The following is an 18,634-nucleotide window of genomic DNA, read 5'->3' as shown; positions in this document are numbered from 1 at the left end:
ACCGTTTTTCTCCTCTTTGATACAGCCTGTGTTCATTTTCTGTTGCTGCTGTAACGGCTCCTAAGGAACTAAGGCCCTCGGTCCAACAGCCCGTGAGGAACTGAATTGTGAGTGAGCTCGGCGTCAGACCCACCCCAGTGGAGCCTCAGGATGTCTGCAGCCTCTGCAAAACCCTGAGCTGAGCGGTGGACCCAGCTGAGCTGCACTCAGGTTTCTCACCTGCAGACACTGTGAGGTAATAAATGTTGTTGTTCTCAGGCACTAAGTTTTGGGGTAGTTTGTATGCAGTGCTAGATAACTACTACATGCCACAAATGGCTTGATTAAATCCACTGGCTTTAAGGAAAGGCTCAGTAGTGCTGGTGTAGGCTCAAGGAGGTGCCTGCTCTGTCTGTGCCCTGTCTCTCACCCCACAGTGTATGTGCACTTGGCATGAGGGGCCGTGTGTCTGGCTGGTGTGCCCATGAAGAGGGAGCTGACCAGTGGCACTGCCCCCTTGCAGCCACCTGGAGCCACCCCAACCTTGCACAACCTGACTAGAACGCTCTCCTCTCAAGACCTGGAAAGTAGAAATAACATCTCCACCCCTCTGAAAATAACTGCCCCAAAGGAGTCGCTGTCCTGCTAAACCTTATTTGCTCCCTAAAAGACAGAAATGAGGAACTTTATCCTTGAGAAGGAAAGAATGGAAGACTCTAGTCCTGTGGCCAGAACGGGACTTTCAGGGAACAAGAAGGTTTGACTGTCCACTCGCTGTCTAGAGTGATGGTCTCCAGAATGCGCAAGAGAATCCACTGGGATATGGGAGAAAATACTGTTTTTATCCAGAAAAATAAGAAATTAAACTTGACTAATATCCACTCTACAAGCTGACCCTGGCACCCTCTTAGACCAAGTGGGCCGGCCACACATCAGGTCAGCTTTGAGAGAACAGTCCACGGGGGGCCCCAGCCCAGAGGGGCAGGCCATGGCTGCCACTCCCTAGTTCACTGCTGGAGTGTCACTGGGTGCTCCTGAGGATTTCAGGCCCTGGTTGACAGGATGGACTGATTATATTATCTGTAGATCAATATTAACCAAAATTAACCCTGGATAAATAGACAAGGGCCTGAACATGGCTCAGAGAAACCGCCGTCTGAACGCTGGCGTGCAAGCCCAGGAGAACTGTAAGACAGTGGCAGAGCTGATTCTGCTCCTACCCTAGTATGTCAGCCACACTAACCATTGTTGGGTTTTTTTTACCTTGTAATAAAATTTAGCAAGAGGTTGGCAAAAGATATTAAAAATTATCAAGAAGATAATCTGAAATACAGTGAAATTTGCTCTAAGTGTATATTGTGCCTCCAGAGATTTGCCAGTGGTAGCACCTCTATAAAACTTATAAATAAAGTATATATGTGCATGTATATATAAATATGTTCAACTTTTTACCAATAGGGTAGATAATCAAAAACCATTTGGGAGCCATGGGTCTACAGGCTTCTGTGACATTTTCTAACCTAAATATCAGGGTCTGGGACTGACCAGCAGGACCCACCTGGTCAGGGAGTAGAGAGGGTTAGGAAGAGAAAGGAGAAAAACAAGAAAACAAAATAACTAAGTTTATTCGTCCTCCTCCACGGAACATTTTCCCCGAAACAGAGTCTCCTGACACCAGGAGCAGCTCCATGACTGAATGGATAGGACCCTTCCCTCCCTTCACTTCCTCAAATAACCCAAAGCTTTTAAAACAGACGCCTGAAACCAAAGCAGAGTGAAAAGCAATGGTGCGCCCTCCACGCATCCCAATTTTAAAATGTTCAAGCTGCCACAGGAGAGGCTGTTGGGAGTGGCCTCCAGTACTCAGGCAAAGGCCCGCTGCGCGCGCGCTGCTGCGGTCAGGGGGAGGGCGCTGGTCCTTTCAGAAGGAAGGGCTTTGCTGCCTCCAGGATGTCCAGTTTGGGGTCCAGTGAGCGGCCAAGCCCCTCCAACACCATGATGGCAAACACAATTGAAGCAAAGTTGCTCTCAAGCTTTACCTGAAACAGAGAAACAGTGGTTGTTTCCAAAGCCCGCTGATACAGAGAGAGTATCCTGGGTAACCATGTCGCTGTCCACTCGGCTTCTTGTATCTGCCCATGTGGTTTTTACTGGACACCTAACACTCTTCTCCCTACCCCATCGTCTCCCCGCATCTCATCTACTCACCCAACCTCCCACCTACTAGAAATATTAAGGAAAAACGTGGGGGACGCGATATGTACTTTTCTAGGAGTGTATGTGTGTCTGCACCTGTGTGTGTATGAATGACTTAAAAATAATTAAAACAGTTTCACAGATATATCAGAAACTATAAATCTAAATAAGGGTCATTCTTCAAAATCTACTGTAGCCTTTTTTAAGAGACCACACACAACTGGCTTTGCTCATACATGGCAGAGTTTCTTCCCCTCTGGAGCCGGTTAATAGTAATAGCACTTTACATTGATCACTCAATTAAGCCTCAAAAGTACTATCATTTTCCTTATTCTATAGGTAAAGAAGCTAAGGCTCAGGGTGGTTAAGTGACTTGCTCAAGGCCGCTGGGTGAGGAAGAGTAGAGCCAGGATTTGAACCTAGAAGAACAAGAATCTGTTTCTCAAGGGGACAGAAGGTCAGGAAATGGAAGGTTGACTCATGGGGTAATAATATTTGTTAAAATTAAAGAGTATTTGTCTCTCTGTTAAGGCCTGGAAAGCTGTCTAGTGGTTCAGATAGGCTGATCAGGAGAAAGCAGCAGGCTCCTGTTAGCAGCTCGGGTTCTTCCAGCTGGGACGTGAGAGGGTGGACAGAGGATCCTTAGGCACGCAGGCTCTCTTCAGGGTGGGAGAGCTGGGGCTTCAGTGCTGTTGGAATGCTTTCATTCTTAAGCTGAGTGGTGAATTCTTCGGGTCTTTCTACCTCTATGTTTCTGTCAAATGTTTTATTAAAAAATTAAGTGCCACTTGAATAGACATTTCTCCAAAGAAGATACACAAATAGCCAACAAGCATATGAAAAGATGCTGAACATCACTAATCATTAGAGAAATGCAATCAAAATCACAGTGAGATATCACCTCACCCTCATTAAGATGGCCATTATCAAAAAAATAGAAAATAACAAGTGTTGGTGAGGATGTGGAGAATTGGAACCCTCGTACACCACTGATGGAAATGTAAAATGGTACAGCCACTATGGAAAACAGTACGGCAGTTCCTCAGAAAATAAAACAATACCATATGATCCAGCAATCCCACTTCTGGGTATATATCCAAAAGAATTGAAAGCAGGACCTTGAAGAGATATTTGCACACCTACGTTCATTGCAACATTATTCACAATAGCCAAGAGGCAGAAGTGGCCCAAATGTCCATTGATGGATACATACAACGGAATGTTATTCAGTCTTTAAAAAGAAGGAAATCCTGTCACATGCTACAACATGGATGAACCTTGAGGACATTATATTGAGAGAAATAAGCCAGTCACAAAAGGACACATACTGTATGATTCTACTTCTATGAGATATCTGAAGTGGTCAAACTCATGGAAACAGAAAGTAGGACGGTGGCTGCCAGGGACCAGGAGGAGGCAGACATGGGGAGTTATTGTTCAATGGATGTAGCGTTTCGGTCTTGCAAGAAGAGAAAGTTCTAGAGATCTGTTACACAATAATGTGAATATAGTCGACACTGCTGAACTGTGCACTTAGAGATGGTTGGGGGGGTAAATTTTATGTTATTTTTTACGACAATTAAAGTTTTTTAAACATTTTAAAAACAATTAAGTGCCTAGTGAAGCGCTTAGAATATGATGGCTGTACGAGGCCCTCTCTTTGTTCTTCCATCCTGGGAAGAACGACAACAGCAAACTTTTAAGGAGCTCTCAACCATGTGTCCCACGCTGTGTGTGAGGAAGCCTATATGCAGAGTAAGAGCACAGGAGGCAGGAGAACAGAGGAGTGGGGGCTGCATGGTCAGCCCACTGGCACGGGGTCCTGGGACTGCCACGGGGGCCGTGTGGCCATAGGCAAGTCGCCTGGCCTCTTGGCATTGCTGCCTGCCTTGAGGAATGTTGAAGGGATTAATCTGGATTCTGATGGATGTAATATAGCTAAATTAGGTACCGCTGAGCACATGAGAGAGCTCACGGCGCATTGCTGTGATTACTACTGTCGTGGCCTCATGCAGCCCTCACAGTGGCCCTGTGGGCTAGGAGAGGTTCGTGCAGCTCAGGGTGGGTAGGCGAAGGAGCTGGATGTGAGCCTCATCCACCTGTTCCACATCCTGTGCAACTGAACTCCCAGGAGTAAATGTTCATTCCTAGTTCTTCCCAAGCCAACTCCCTAGTCCAGCTCCCTAGTGATGACTAAAGCTTTCCCCAATCCTAAGGTGATATTTAAATTGTTTTTAAAATAGAACTTGTCAAAAGTTTTGCAAAGCATAAAGTTTTTCACCAAAAACTAAAAAACAAAAACCCCACCAACAAATCCAACCCTAGGTCAGAGAGATGGGCGCAGACCTTGGCTCCATCAGGCACTACTGGTGGGACTTGGGGAGTTACTTACCCTTTCTGTGCCCCAGTCTCCTTGTGGGGATAATACAGTAGGGATCACACCCACCCATGGGATTATCCTGAGATTGAAATGAGAAACTGGATGAAGAGCCCCCAGCATGGCAGCTCCTGGGTTACGGTATGCTTCCCACATGTGCTGGCTGTAGCTGTTACCATCACGCATCCGTAGCATACTCGGGGAGTCCCTTAGTCTGTGCGTCTGTTTTGGCCCAAACATGCGGCTACCACAGAGAGGTTTTGGAACAGCAGAAAGAGCACTGGACTGAGCGACCTGGGTCACATGTCAACTCCTGGCTCCGCCCGTGAGGCCCGACCCAACCCGCAGAGCTGACTGCCCTGCCTCCACTGCGCCTTCTATAAGATGAAGGCGCTGGACTAGACAACTTTCTGATTCTTAACTCTATGTTATGATCCTTGCCAAGTGGCTGCCTTTTCCATGCAGTGTTTCATTATCAAATGGCAGAACCTCAAGAGAAAAGATGGGAAAAGCCTTCCCACGAGAATCTTCCCTTCCCTGCCCTCAACACCGTGTACCCTTGGCTGGCAGCTTTGCTTTGAAGAGTGGCCCGAGACCACACTCCATCACAAGGAGACAGAGCTGGGGCAAAGACCAAGGTGAAGCACTAGGAGGCCACCTCCCTCCAAGAGACAGGGGGCAGGAGGCGGAGGCCAGGCCAACCCCACCGGGATAAGAGGCACCTCCCTCTTGGGCTACCCACAACCCCAGGACTTCACGCCACTCAGGAAAGAGCTGCCCAAGTATGACTTACATTAATACCAAGCATCATTAATGTGAGCTGAGGAGGGAAAAGGCATGAAAAGCCTGAGTTAGACCTTTTTTACACTTGTTAATCCATTTTTCTGTAGTTAAGTATCACAGATACTTAGAGGGCATAAAATGACAGATACAGAGACTAACAGTGTGACGAAGGAAAGCCTGTGCTATACCCACATCAGGAGACAAACAGCACTCTTCACGCAGATGGATTGGTACGAAAATGAGATCTCATCTAAGAGAAGCATCTCTCACCACCCTGCAGCTCCCCGCTGACTTCCCCAGAAACCTCCCCTCCAGCCTGACCAGAGCACTGAGGCTCAGCTCCGCTGGGGCCTCACCTTGTGAGTCATCAGTAACTTAAAGACATTCGAGAGAAGGCTGGAAACTTGAAGCTGGAAAACAGAATAAAGCCGACTGCAGAGACTGCAGAGGAACCGCTTCTCTTCCTTCCAGGCCCCTGTCCCGCCCCCGTCCCACTACCCACACCTACACACACCTACACATACACACACACACACACACACACACACACACACACCAGTGAGGGAGAAAGGACAGTCTGACCAGCTCCAGAAAGGACTGCACACACACATGCCCAACTCCCACCCTGAGACCAAGTTCAAAGACCCCTTCAGGAGGACAGCCCTAAGGCCCATCTCCCCCTCGCTCCCAGCACACAAACCCACATCTGAACAAGTGAGGTCGGCAGGGCTGGGGGCTGGCAGCCTCTCCTCACTGCCAGGGGGCCACTCCTTGTTCTGACTCACTCCTGCGAGTGTGGAACGTGAACTTGGGGAAAAAACGGTCCAGTTTGTTATAACTGTGTGTAAAATACAAAGCGGGCTCTGGTTCAGGTCTAAATAAAGGTCATGAACATGAGGTATGTCCTTTGGCTGCTCAGGGCCTCCGTCCCCCTCCCTCCACGCTCGGCTGAGCTCCAGATGAAGCAGCAGAACAGCTACACCCCAGGCAGGGAGGGCCTGTGGCACCATAAATGTCACTTTCCCCGCAGCCACCCTGGAGAACCTGGTCAAGGAGCCACTGTCGAGAGCCAGGATTTCAATAGGCCTCCTTGTCCTGGAAGATGTGGGCAGAGGAAAAGGTTTGTTCTTTATCTGCCTTAAAACTCAAACCCCTCGAGACGTCTCCTCATAAAGAGGTCTCCCTTAGACCTGGGGTTTGCTCTGTCCAAGGCAAGGGCAATACAAGGCCCCTGCCCCTCAAGTGAGTGGCCTGCTCACCTTTTCCAGGGTGATGGTGTTCTTCCTGGCCTGGGTCACCAGCGTGGCCATCTCGGCCTTGAAGCCCTCCACGTCCCTGCACTCGCTGGCCCGGGCGTGATGCAGGATGAGCTCGGCCACTCTTTGGCCCTGGAAAATGCAAAAGAAAAGAAACTTGGCAGAGTCGGGAGTTGATGCTAGTTGACGAAACTAGATGCTCTGCCCAAACTTCTTCATATCCTAGTTCCTTCCACCCTAATTTGTCTACCTTCCTGCTTTTGGCCTCCTGTCCTTTTTTAATGTTACCCCTCCAGAGTACCTGGTAACCCACCACAGTCTGTCGAGGTCTTTCTTGATCGGTGGGACCCTACCTGTGCTTGGCGCAGTCAGGGCAAGGAGCTGTGCTCGTCTCCTTCACCCTCTAGGACCACACGGGGCATAGCAGCAGAGCCAGTGTCCTGCTGCCCACGCTCCACGCGGCACTGCTGACCAACTGGCCCAGCCCCAGAGCCACTAGGACCCACTCTCCTCATGGGCTCTCTTCCTGCTCAAGCAGAAGGCCCTCCTCACAGCTGACCGAGCCTCTGTCCTCTCTGGCCAGGATGCCCTCTGACCAAAGCCGCCATGGTCTCCCACCCTGGTGGTCACTGGGAATGCCTTTCTCCTCCTGCAGCACCGCCCCTGGAGCCAAGCTCTTCCTCAGTGTTTAACCTTGGCCCAGGTGACACTTTCAAACTGCTCAGGCACAAGATTTTACTTTGCCTCCTCGGAAGCCTCCAAAGCAGGGACTCCCCTGAATTTTGCCTCTTTTTTTTTTTACCAGGTCACTCTTTCCCATAGTCTTTCTTGCTGGAGAATTCTGCACCAGCCAGCCAGAGGGTTTCTTCATTGTCACCTCTGAAGTGTCACTTTAAGTTGACTCAGTAGCGGCTTTATGGAATCTCTTTCTCTAAATAATAACCCTCAACCCCTGGAGCCCCCCCAAGTCATGGGGTGTGGGGTTAAAAACGACTCGCGCTCCCCCCACGAGAGATGTGAACATGTCTTCCTGCACTGGAAGAACAAGCTGTCTATGCTGCTGCTTCTCACCAGCCCTCCGTCTCACAGCAAATGGCATAGACCGGGACAGCTCAGTCAAGAAGCTAGCCTTCCTAGTTCTCACGCGTACACTTGCTGAAGAAGGAAGAGAAACTACCAGGACGCAACAGCATTTGGGAAGGAGGCATTTCTTCCCCTCATCCCAAACCATGAGCGGCCGGGACCTGACCTCAGACGTGGGCTCCAGCACATTCTGCCTAAAGACCCCTTAGGAAGCTTCATCTCCTCTCCTTCCTCTCTCCTTCCTCCCTCACTCTGCTGCACCTACTTCCATCAGGAGCACCCTTGGCAAATGTAGGCATTTACAAGAACAATGAAGGCTGAGGGGCCCTGCAGTTCCCAAGAGCCTAGAAGATTTGGGCCCAGCTCCCGAGAGCCCAGCAGGTCTCACCTGCCCCAACGCCACGGCCATGAAAACTGCCCGGAAGTTCCTCAGGTCGGCGGCCTGCAGCTCGGCCACGATGCCGGCATCCAGCAGCACCAGACGCAGTGGGCACCGGGCAGGCGTCACGGCCACCACCAGCGTGTCGCAGACGTCTGCCTGCTGCAGCCCTGCCTCTTGGCTCTTGGAAAGACTGTCGGCGCCCTGGACCAGGATGTTCCCAGGGTGAAGGTCCGCATGGACGAAGTTGTCCACAAATATCTGGAAAGAGATCAGTGCTGTTCAAGGCTAGGTCAACCCTCACCACCCCATCACCACCAAGCCACACGCGGAAAAAGCTTCCAGGGCGACAGTAAGTTCCCAGTGATTGATTACAATGGCAGAGAGGGGTACATTTCATAAAGCCTCATTGCTTGATGTCATCAATTCAGAATTTGTACAGGGACAGGCTGGGTTGAAGTTTTCAAGAGAAAAGTTATTTTCAAGGTAAAGAGCATTAAAAACAATTATAAGGGAACATAAAAATCAAAGACCAAACTGCATTTCAAAAGACTTATTTTTACTCTATGATTTGAGCAATTAATATTGAAATTAAAAATAATTGTCTACTTATTGTTTAAAGATTTTTCCCAAGCCTCTCTGTTCTTAAAATTCATAGAACTACCTTACTTTTAGAAATATTTCACGTCAGACTTCCCCTCCATGAGCTCTGTCCACACAGTGAAGTCTAACAGTGACAATGACACCGCATCTGGGCACACAGGACTGGGTAGGCAGAGAGAAACAGCTTTGAACCTGCTAAGCAGGAAAGAAAGCCCCAGGGACTGTGATGGACGGGAAGTCAGGCGTGACTTTGTGGAACAGGAATCTGCCTCCTGTGAAGGGTCATCTTGGTGGTTAGAGAAACCACGAGCAGTCCTGTACAGGGAAGGCGGAGAGACCCGGAGGTAGGTGCAGAGCAGCTGCTGGTGGAGAGGCTGTCAGAGGACTCCTCTGGCTGACACAGAGCCCCTCCTCCTCCTGGATGCAGGCCGCACACCCAAGCCACAGAAAGACCCTCCCAGTCTAGATCCTGGCTTTGCTGGAGGTTTAGGGAGGCCGCTGCCCCGATGAAAGTCCTGGGACCTGGGGAAGCCAGGGCCTGCACACCTGCAGGATGTGGTCACCAAAGGCTGGCCAACCCCTGACCCTGGGACCGAACCTCCTGGCACGCTGCTGTCAGTTCAGACCCCAGGCCTATGCACCCATCCTCGATCGCACGAGCTGGAAGCCCCTCATGTTCTCCCCACTGCTGGGTGCTGCTTCTCCCCGGCTGCTCCCCGCTGTGCCCTTCCCTCCGGCACACGGAACCCCTCAGAGCCCTGTAACTGGGGACAAAGTCCTCTCCCCACTGAGCTTCCACTGCACTGACTTAGTGGAAACCTGGCTCTCCCAAGACAACCTCACTTCTCCAGGAGCCCCTTGGGTGGGGACTGCTGACCCTCCACACCCACGGATCCTGCGGATGGAGGTGGAGTCAGGGCCACTCAACCACTGCCACCTCTGTCGCCCTGAGCCCTCTCCACAGGAGCGTCTGGTTCACAGCCACCCCCGTGTGTGCTGTCAGCTCGTCCATGCCACCACCCTGCTCTGAGCTCCTGTTCTCATCTCTGCCCCACATTTGCCACCTGCCTCGGCCGCCATGGCTCCACCTGGGTCACATCGATGCTTTCCTCCCACTCCCTGACCACACACCCCGTTCGTTCGTACCCCGAATCTTCACCCTCCAGACCTGGGCACTCGTCCTCTCTTTCCAGCCTAGACCTGGCTGTCCATCCCTCAACCACTCTCTTCTGTACCAACCACCAGGAAGACTTCAGACCCCAGAAAATCTCTCTGCAATCCCTAGACAATCTCAATCAACTTCATAGGTGACACCTAGACTTCCTTCACATCCCAGCTGAGATGGAGCCACTTCCTGAATAGATCTCTGGGCTAGGATGGGCCCCTCCTAAGTGATCCTTTGGTGTCTATCTTACCCTATATATCATTTATTTATCGTGGCCTGTCTTCCCACTGAATGATAGTTCCATGAACATTGTAATAATGTCTGTTTTGCTCACTACTGTAAATCTAGCTCATAATTCAGTGCCTGGCACACAGCAGGTGCTCAACGAATGAATGAAGTGGCATTTCCCATACGATGTTGTCTTTGGCTGTTTGCCTAAGCTGTAGGCAGCTTGGGCCAGTGCTGAGTCTTGCTCACCACTCTTCCCACAGCATCTTGCGTGGTGACAAAGCCCATGCCAGTGGGAAAGTGCTTAACAGAGGCTGTAGAATGAATGGGCGTTCTCGTGGGCTCAGCTATTTCTAGAACAGATTCTCTCAACGTGGCAGCTTCCTGCTTGGCTCACCTTCCCGCCCACGATAGCCGAGCAGTGTCCCCGCCATCTCCCCACATGCAATTCGACCACATGCTGGGTCTGAGCCCCCTCTCCGAGCCCATGAGCTCACCATCTTCAGGAGCATGTTGATCCCCAGGCGTGCGATCTTCCTTTTCAAGTCACCGGGAATCCCTGCCTGCTGGTAACTGGACACCGGCACGCTCTCCTTTAAGAAGGTCAGGGAGGGAACAGGCTTACCTGGAAGGCCCTGCTCCTCATCCCCACGTGACACATCAGCATTGCCTTCCCACCCACTGGGAAGTGACCCCAAGAGCTCTTCCTTTCTTAGAACCCTAGGAATCTGTCACCCACACATTGATTTCAACCCATTGACATTTCCCTTCTATAACACTTCCCAAAGGAAACTAGTCCCATAGGTTTATTAGGGAGGAAACCCCTTGACTCTGCCACCCACAGGTAAGAGATGTCCTGGGAAAAGATGGGAGCAGGCCCCGGGAGAGCTAGTTTCTGGTCAAGAATCAGCCAACAGGGACATGAATGAGCTCTGTGACCTTGAGCAGGAAAACGGAAAGGAAAAAGAAAAGAAGAGAGAGAAGAATGGGGAGCTAGTAAATAAGCATTTCATATAGGGTAGTTATGTAATTGTCAAAGCAGTCCTTTGAGATAGATCTTGTTATCTCACATTAACCAATACAAGAACTAAAGCCCAGAGAGTTTAAGTAACTTGCTCAACAAGCTAGTAATATTGAGTCATTCACATCACTTCCCTGGATCTCATATTACCATCTTTACAAAGGAGTCTGGATCAGGAGGTAGCTAAGGCAATGACATGACACAAACACTTGTTGAGCACTTTCTCTGTGCAGACCCTGTGCTGAGGGCATTTTGCATTCAACGTGTCATTGACTCCTGGGACAACCCTATGAAGCAGGAGTGGTTGCCCACTGTTACACATGAGGAAACTGAAATCACTCAGCAAATACAACGGCAGAGCAGATTTTCAAATCCACCAAGTGTGAGGCCATGTCCAGGGCCTCAGCCACCTCGCTACGCTCCCTCCCACCCTCATGCCGTATCCGAATGAAGTTCTCTCTGTTTACAGACAGTAAGCACACGCTCTCTTGGCTTTCGTCTCTACAGACTAAAGCCTTCGTGTGGAGCACGTGGAGTGGAGGCGCCCGCTGTGAGTGAAAGGCACAGCCAGGGGAAGCTCTTACTCTTACTTCATATGTTTCCACCAAGACATCCCTGGTGACAAAGGGACGCAGAGGGGTAGGGAATTTGACAGAATTCACATTCAGGAAGTTGCACTGGAAATGTTCTAGATTCCGAGCTTCATAACGCAGGTCGATCTACAGGGAAATGGAGAGAAAAGACGAGGGGGTAAGTGGGCACAAGGATAGCAACATCTGAACCGCCAGACAGCTAGCAGGTCACGGGATTCACCTGCCCTCCCCACCCGCTTCTCCTGCATGACTCCCCAGGAAACCCGGGAGCAGGCATCCTGGGACTAACGGCCTCCCCAGAAGTCCGGAACCTCCACGTGAACTCCTCTAAGCTACAGACAGCAGATACCCTTGTAGGACTTGGCCTTCGCTGCTTCTCCGCTGTTCCTTATCGGCCCACCACGGCAGATGGACCCCTCCCCATCTCCAGGGGTTTAGCTTTGTTGCCTCTTGGGCAGCCCGCTGTCCTCCACTAGGCCCCCCTCCAGCCTTGTCCTTCGATTAAGTCCATTTCCTTCACAAGGCTGGCTCTGCCCTCCACCCCACTACACTGACACTGCTCTCCCTAAACTCACCAAGCCTTGCGCTTGCCAGACTCAAAGATCCAGTCCTGTTTTTATCCTAATCAATGCTCTGGGCACCCGGTACCGGGGCCATTGATGACCACGTTTCTCCTGAACAGCTCTTCTCTCGGCACCTGCTCTTCCTCTCCGCAGTTCTCCCCTTGCCTCTCCAACCGTTCCGCCTTGGTCTGTTCTCCGCCATTCCTCCTCAGTGCGCCACAGATGCTGGTGCTCTCCCTCTCCAGCCCCTCACATCCTCATTTAGCGCCTCCTGTTGACAGAACCTTGATCTCCTGTCCAGACCCCTCTACCAGACTCCAGACTTATATTCAAGTACATTTGGATGTTGCCTCATGAAAGCCCAGAGACCCTTGATCTCAATATCTGAACAGAATTTACTTTCACCCCCTGTACGCCCAGTCACCTGAGAGTCACTGCAGATCACTCCTCCTCTCTTACCCTCCACACCCATCAGTGACTCAGTGCCATCAACTCTGCGGCCCTAACCACTTTCAGATCCATTCCCCTTTTCCACCCCACTGCTATCCCAAGGTGACTCGCAATCAGTCACCTGAACCCTAACAGAGGCATCTTAGCTGGGCTCCCTGACCTATCTTCCCTCTCGCCAATCTATCTGCTAATGTCCCCTTTCCACCTACAGGATGAAGGCTAAATTCTTTAGGATGACACCCAAGGTGGGTCATGCTTTGGCCCCTGCTTCTCTCTCCAGGTCCATCAATTGTGCCTCCCGATTCCACCACTGCCCCAAACTTTAGCTTCACCCCATCTGTATAGTGCTGAACATCCCAGCCTGCCTGACGCCTCTGTCTCTCCTTTGCCTTCCTTATTCTGTCTGATTGGAATGTTCCTCCCCCATTTGGTCCAATTGTAAACACCACTCACCTTTCAAGACTCAGCTGAAGCCCAAGGACCCCTGACCCTCATGATGGAATGACCACTTCCTTTCTTGAGCCCCAGCTGACCCCACCTGAACCTGTAGACTCCTCCTGTAACTCCCATCATGCTTTATTGCAAGTATTTACGGGCCAGCCCCCCTCTGCCTACTATAGATTCCTCATGGACAGGACGATCTCACTTGTTTTCTTAGTTCACCAGCTTCCAACAGAGTTCTTAATGAATGTTACATGAATTTATAAATGAATGAGGAGAGAAAGACTCCCACACATGCACCCAGACTCTAAGGTTTCAAGCCTGGGAACGTGATGGGACTACAGAGAGACACAGCTAGTAGGAAGAGCCGATTTTTGAGGCAAAATTGGGTGAGATATAGAGATTGAGTTTAATGTGATAGGACCCTGTGATGTCTGTCCGACTGCTAGAAGGGGAACTGAAGCTCAGATGGGTAGTAGACTCGAGAGTAATTAATGCAGAGATGGTTGTTGGAATAGAAGCTACTTTCTCTGTTTTAATTTTCTTCTATTATTGAAACTACACTACTCCATAGTACAAAGCAAAGCTTTCTAAATATTACAACGCATCCCTGGGATTTAAAACCTTAAACCCAAGGACATAAATGAAGACTTGGCGCCCTGCTTCTGAAAGCCTGCATTTCTGCACTGTCGTGCAGGGAGCCAGTGCAGACGCCTATTTGGAGCCCTGACCGCCCCCAAGGTGTGTTTACCAAGTCTGGCTACTCCTGGACAGGGAGGAGGTCCTTGTCTACTCAATAAGCCCTGGAAACAAAGCACAACAAAGGCAGAGGATGTGACCTCTCTGATGATTCTGTTCCCCCTGGAGTTCAGCGCTTGATTGTGGCACAGATAATTCCACCTGAATCATTTCACTTTCCTCCCAGGCCCTAAGGAAGACTGTGGTTCCCAAGCACCCTTGCAGTTCCATTGGGCCCCTGTGATTAAAGCTCTGATGTGGAGATGAGGAGGAAGTGATGTTCATCACTTCCAGGCCTGGCCACAAAATCTCTTACATGATCCTCCATGGTCTCTCTCCCCATTCCCCACTGACCCTGGTTGACACGTGCAAGATGGCAGTGCCAAACTTGGGAGGAAATTGGGTCCCTGAATAACTATGGCGTAGAGCTCCCTCCCTCCACAGTTCACCTGCATGCAACTTTGATATAGGCAAGAAATAAGCTTGTGGCATTAAGCCACAGAGATTTGAGTGTTCTTTGTTACATCAGCTAGTATTACCTCCCTGACTAATACACCAAACTAGCCATGACATACTGGGAAATTACGCATTCATTCAGCAGTTACTAAATAGCTGCTAATAGCAAGACCTATGTTAGATGCTATTTACAACTAAGGGAAGGAGAATTCACCTGTTGGACCATGAGCTTCTCAAATTCCTCCACAATCTCAGGCAAGCTAAGCCACTTGATTCCTGGCAAAAGTGCAAGGACTCGGCTGCCCATCTTCATCAGCAGCAGGTCCATCTGCACCTGAGAGAGCAAGCCAGGGTGCAGCACCTGCCAGAAAGAGAAACAATGAGATCAGAAGCCAGGGCTAGGTCCCACCATCAAAGAAGAGCCAGGCCACCTTCTCATCAGAGCAAAGGGGAAGTGGTCCCAACACCCAGGCTGCTGGGCCTCCCTCATTCCCATGTGCCTTCCCTGAGGGGATGCCGAGGGCAGCTCCTCTGCACTGCACTCAGCTTTGCTGGGAAGAATAGGTGGGCTTTTCCTTCCAAATACATTAAGTTCAGATCAGTGGCTCCCAAACATTAGCGTGCATAAAAGTCACCATGGGGTGCCTGGTGAAACTGTGGACTCCCAGGCCTCCTCCAAGACCCACTGAATCACCCACTCTGGGAGTGGAGCTGGGAATCTGCGTTTCACTGAGCGCACCAGGTAACCCCGAGTCAGGTAGTCCAAAGCCTGATGAATAAGGCTCTAGGGTTGCGGAACTCCAACAGGGATGCACTGAGGGGGGATAGAAAGAGCTCTCGTTTCAAAGTCCAGTTCTGCAACTCATTCCCTGTATGAAACTGGGCAAGCTAGTCAACCTCTCTCTGCCTCGTGTTCCATCTTTCAAAAAATGCAGATAAGAGCCCCTACCTCCACCTCAAATCCTTTTATGAATAAAGTGGGGTATAAATAAATAGATATAAGAAAAACGAATGCCTACCTTAGGTGTCTAATAAAGATTAAACAATGCTTCTGACATGACTGGCATGTTTCCTTGTACACAGCAAGCATCTACTCCTTTTGTCTTCCAGAGAGCAGAGGAAACTTTTGGGATATTTTGGTCCAGTGTTTCCCACATGTGCCTGATCATGAGAATAACTCGCAGCATTTATAAAAAGCCAGGCCCAGCCTCCTTCCTTGGAAAGTATGATTCAGTAGGTCTGAAGTGAGGCAACCTTAGGAGGGTTTTTTCGGAGGGGGTAAATGAGAGTCGGGGTACCTGCTACTTGTGTCTGTCAGATCCCCTGGGGACAGCCTGCATGGGGATGGAAAAGTGTGGAGATGAGAAATAATAAAGCCCAGGCAGGAGTGACTGGAAGTGAAGAGAGAAGGAAGCCACTTTCTGTAAAAATGAACGCCGCCATCTTGGGCTCACCACAGCACATCTAAGCTAGGCTGTCTCCAATTAATCCTGACCCCAGTGCAGGAGGTCAGCTGGATGGTTGCTCCTCCACCCAGAGGCAGCAAATCCCAAACCCTCCTCATTTTCCTTTATCAGACTGACTATCCCTACTCCCTCAAACCAAGAAGTGAAACAGCTTGCACATCATAGGCACTCAGATAATGGTCAAGCTAATAGAAATCAATGAAAGGCAATGCGAGGTGATCTGCAAAGGGGGGTTGCTGATCTGGGACAGCTCCATGGGGTCAGTGAGATTTTAGAGATAAGAAGGGCCCAGCTGAAGACAACAGAGCACTTACTTTCACTGCCACAGGGATGAGGTGATCTGGCTCAGGTCCACGGGCAGGCATCAAAGCCTGAGACACAACTGCCTTCGATTCAAACGGGTCGGCTTTAGGGAGGAGCAGCCTTTCAAGAAATGACTGGTCAGCAAGACTTCCTTGAGGCCTCCACCCCTTCCCCAGGTGTCCAAAGAGCTCTCTCAGCCCACTGAGTTCCCCAGCTTCTGAAGAAGGCTGCAGGCTGGAGGCCTTGGCAAGTCTCTGGATGCTGTTATTCTCCAGAAAGGCAGGATTGGCACGTGCTTTGTATACTTGGGCCACACAGCCTGAACCCACAGGTTCCTGCTTCTCAAAGCAAAGGACCCTCCCCCAGTCCTCCCCAAATGCCTGCCGCAAGAAGTGTTCAGTGTGAGTCCAAGGGTGGGGGTTCACCCGGACATGCAGCTTGGAGAACTGGGCACAGAAAGCCTCTGAGAAGAGATCTCTCCGGGTGCTGGCCCACTGGCCCAGTTTGATGTACGTTGGGCCTGAGGTCTCAGTGGCTTTCAGAAGCAGGTGAAGCCAGAGGCTGGAGACACTGGGAGCCAGATAGGTGAGAGGGTAGAGCAGAAGGAGGGGGAAGAATTTCACCAGGAGAGCCCCAGCCCGGAGCCAGATGCGGAGGTGCAGGAGGAGGCCTCCCAGCCGCCACTCCTGGGAGGCCCTCTCTAGTGGCCCATTTTCAGCCAGTTCACTCCAACTCGCCCTTTGCTGAAACAAGCTCTCAGGAGCCCCCTCACCAATGTCCCCATAGGCTGAGATGAGTTTGGGCAAAGTGCCCAGCACAAGCCAACAGAGTCTGGCACTGCGAGAGTACCCAGAGGGTCTTAGAAGGCCGAGTTCCTTTCTGAGCTCAAAACCCCTTAGGTGTGACAAGCAGACCCTGACAAACAAGCGCCAGGGGGTCACCATCCTCTCCCAGAGGTCCACGACCCAGGCTGCCTGCCCTCAACTTAAGGGGCACCCCTCTATGTTCACGATTTTGGCAAAGCTGACATGAGTCCAGGGCCACGGCTGAGTATTCCACTTAAAAGTGGGGCAGCTGGCAGATGCGGCGACGCTCAGCACCCCGCTTCCGCGTGCAGTCTAAGCCCAGTGCGGCTCCCAGTCCAGCCCCTGCAGGGCCGCCCCACCCGCTAGGCCGCACAGTCCTGCACGCCCTCCGCCGCCGGAGGGGCCGGCCCATCCGTCCCGGCTCCACACCCCGCTCCCTCCGGGGGGCCTCGCCTTGGCCTGAAAGCCCGAGACCCGCTGCCCTACGGGGGCTTTCAGAACCGAGCCGACTGCGAGAGCGGCAGGGGCCCAGCCAGACGCAAAGCCAGGCCAGGGCGAGGACGCGACCTGCACGAGGTGGCCGCGCGGGCGGAGACTGAGCCGGGCGGCCGCAGGGTCACCGCACGCCCGGGCTGGCGCGAGATCCCTCGGGTGGCCAGGCCCTGTCCAGGGCCAGAGCGCGGAGGGGCTGGGCTGGGGAGGAGGTCGGTGCGGCGGCCGGGGCGCCGAGGGCCCGGGGGGCGCGGGGGAGGGAGGAAGGACCAGACGGGCAAGGGGTTGAGAACTGGGGCGGGGGGTGGGAATGTTAGTACGGCCGGCCGAGGACCAGGCACCGCGTCCCTGGATGGGGAGGAGCTTTGGGGGGGGTGGGTGCAGAGGGCCGGGGTGCGGGGACCCGGGGAGCGGGGTGGGGAGGGCCGAGGATCCGGGCGCGGAGAGCCGGGGAGGGGGGTTCGGGAGGCCGAGGATCCGGGCGCCGAGAGCCGGGTGGGGGCTGCCGAGGGCCGAGGATCAGGGTGCGGAGGGCGGGGGCTCGGGGGCCCGAGGATCCAGGCGCCGAGAGCGGAGAGGGGGTGCGGAGGCCGAGGATCGGGGCGCGGAGGACGCGCGGCCCGGGTCTTCCGGGAGCGCCCCGCCCGCGCGCGCGGGGACGGCCCCTTAAAGCGGACGCGGCGCCGACACGGCCGAGGCTCGCCGGGCTCTCGGGGTCTGGGTCCAGGAATAGATTTAGCGCGAAACGCAAACGCGCCCTCCACGCCCGCCTTCCCCCTGTGCGTCTGTCTCTCCACTGACGTCTTTAGCTTTCCTTACAAAGAGCGTGGACATGCGGAAACGCGCCGTGAACGGGACGCCGGTCTGAACACAAGTCGGGTTCTCAGCTGAGCGGGATGGGGGGAGGGGCGGTGTCCTTGGACGGATGGCAGGGAGTCCCAGGCTGCATTGATTTGGGGAGCTGTTTGGACCTTGGGAACTGGCTTCTGAAAGGCCATGTTCATTCATTCAACTAAGACTTATGGAGCCCAACAAATATTTCTTACGCTGAATCTAATCTTTATCGAGGTTCAGTAATAAGTATTGAGGTGAGTATCGTGCTGGGCCCTGGGGACGAGGAGACACGCGTCCTGCCCTTACAGGCTGATCACTTGTGAGGGAGACCCCGCAGGGGAACACAGTGTGCAATTTCAAAGTGTGGCAAGGGCCATGAAAGAAATGAAGAGTCAGGAGAACCGATGGGGGGCGGCTGCTTT

At 52.1% G+C, this 18,634-nt stretch overlaps 1 protein-coding gene across 3 annotated transcripts; it reads right to left on the bottom strand.

Annotated features, from left to right (window-relative positions):
* Positions 1-1,593: 1,593 nt before the first annotated feature.
* Positions 1,594-17,975, bottom strand: ADCK2 (aarF domain containing kinase 2). 3 transcript variants are annotated; one of them, XM_058531442.1, is made up of 9 exons: positions 16,092-17,975; positions 14,526-14,672; positions 11,661-11,789; positions 10,547-10,642; positions 8,063-8,314; positions 6,595-6,723; positions 5,692-5,745; positions 5,346-5,372; positions 1,594-2,018 (listed from the first exon to the last, which is right to left on the bottom strand). In XM_058531442.1, exons 1-9 carry the CDS (start codon positions 17,022-17,024, stop codon positions 1,878-1,880), a joined length of 1,908 nt encoding a protein of 635 aa, XP_058387425.1. In that variant the 5' UTR covers positions 17,025-17,975; the 3' UTR covers positions 1,594-1,877. The 3 variants fall into 3 exon arrangements, with proteins under 3 accessions (XP_058387425.1, XP_058387434.1, XP_058387443.1); XM_058531451.1 differs by lacking the exon at positions 5,346-5,372; XM_058531460.1 differs by lacking the exons at positions 5,346-5,372; positions 5,692-5,745.
* Between the last annotated feature and the right edge of the window lie 659 nt (positions 17,976-18,634).

The sequence above is a fragment of the Diceros bicornis genome, chromosome 3 (genome assembly GCF_020826845.1).
Source record: "Diceros bicornis minor isolate mBicDic1 chromosome 3, mDicBic1.mat.cur, whole genome shotgun sequence".
NCBI lineage: Eukaryota > Metazoa > Chordata > Mammalia > Perissodactyla > Rhinocerotidae > Diceros > Diceros bicornis.
The sequence above is the reverse complement of the archived record's forward strand: the minus strand, read 5'-3'. Positions and strand labels throughout refer to the sequence as shown.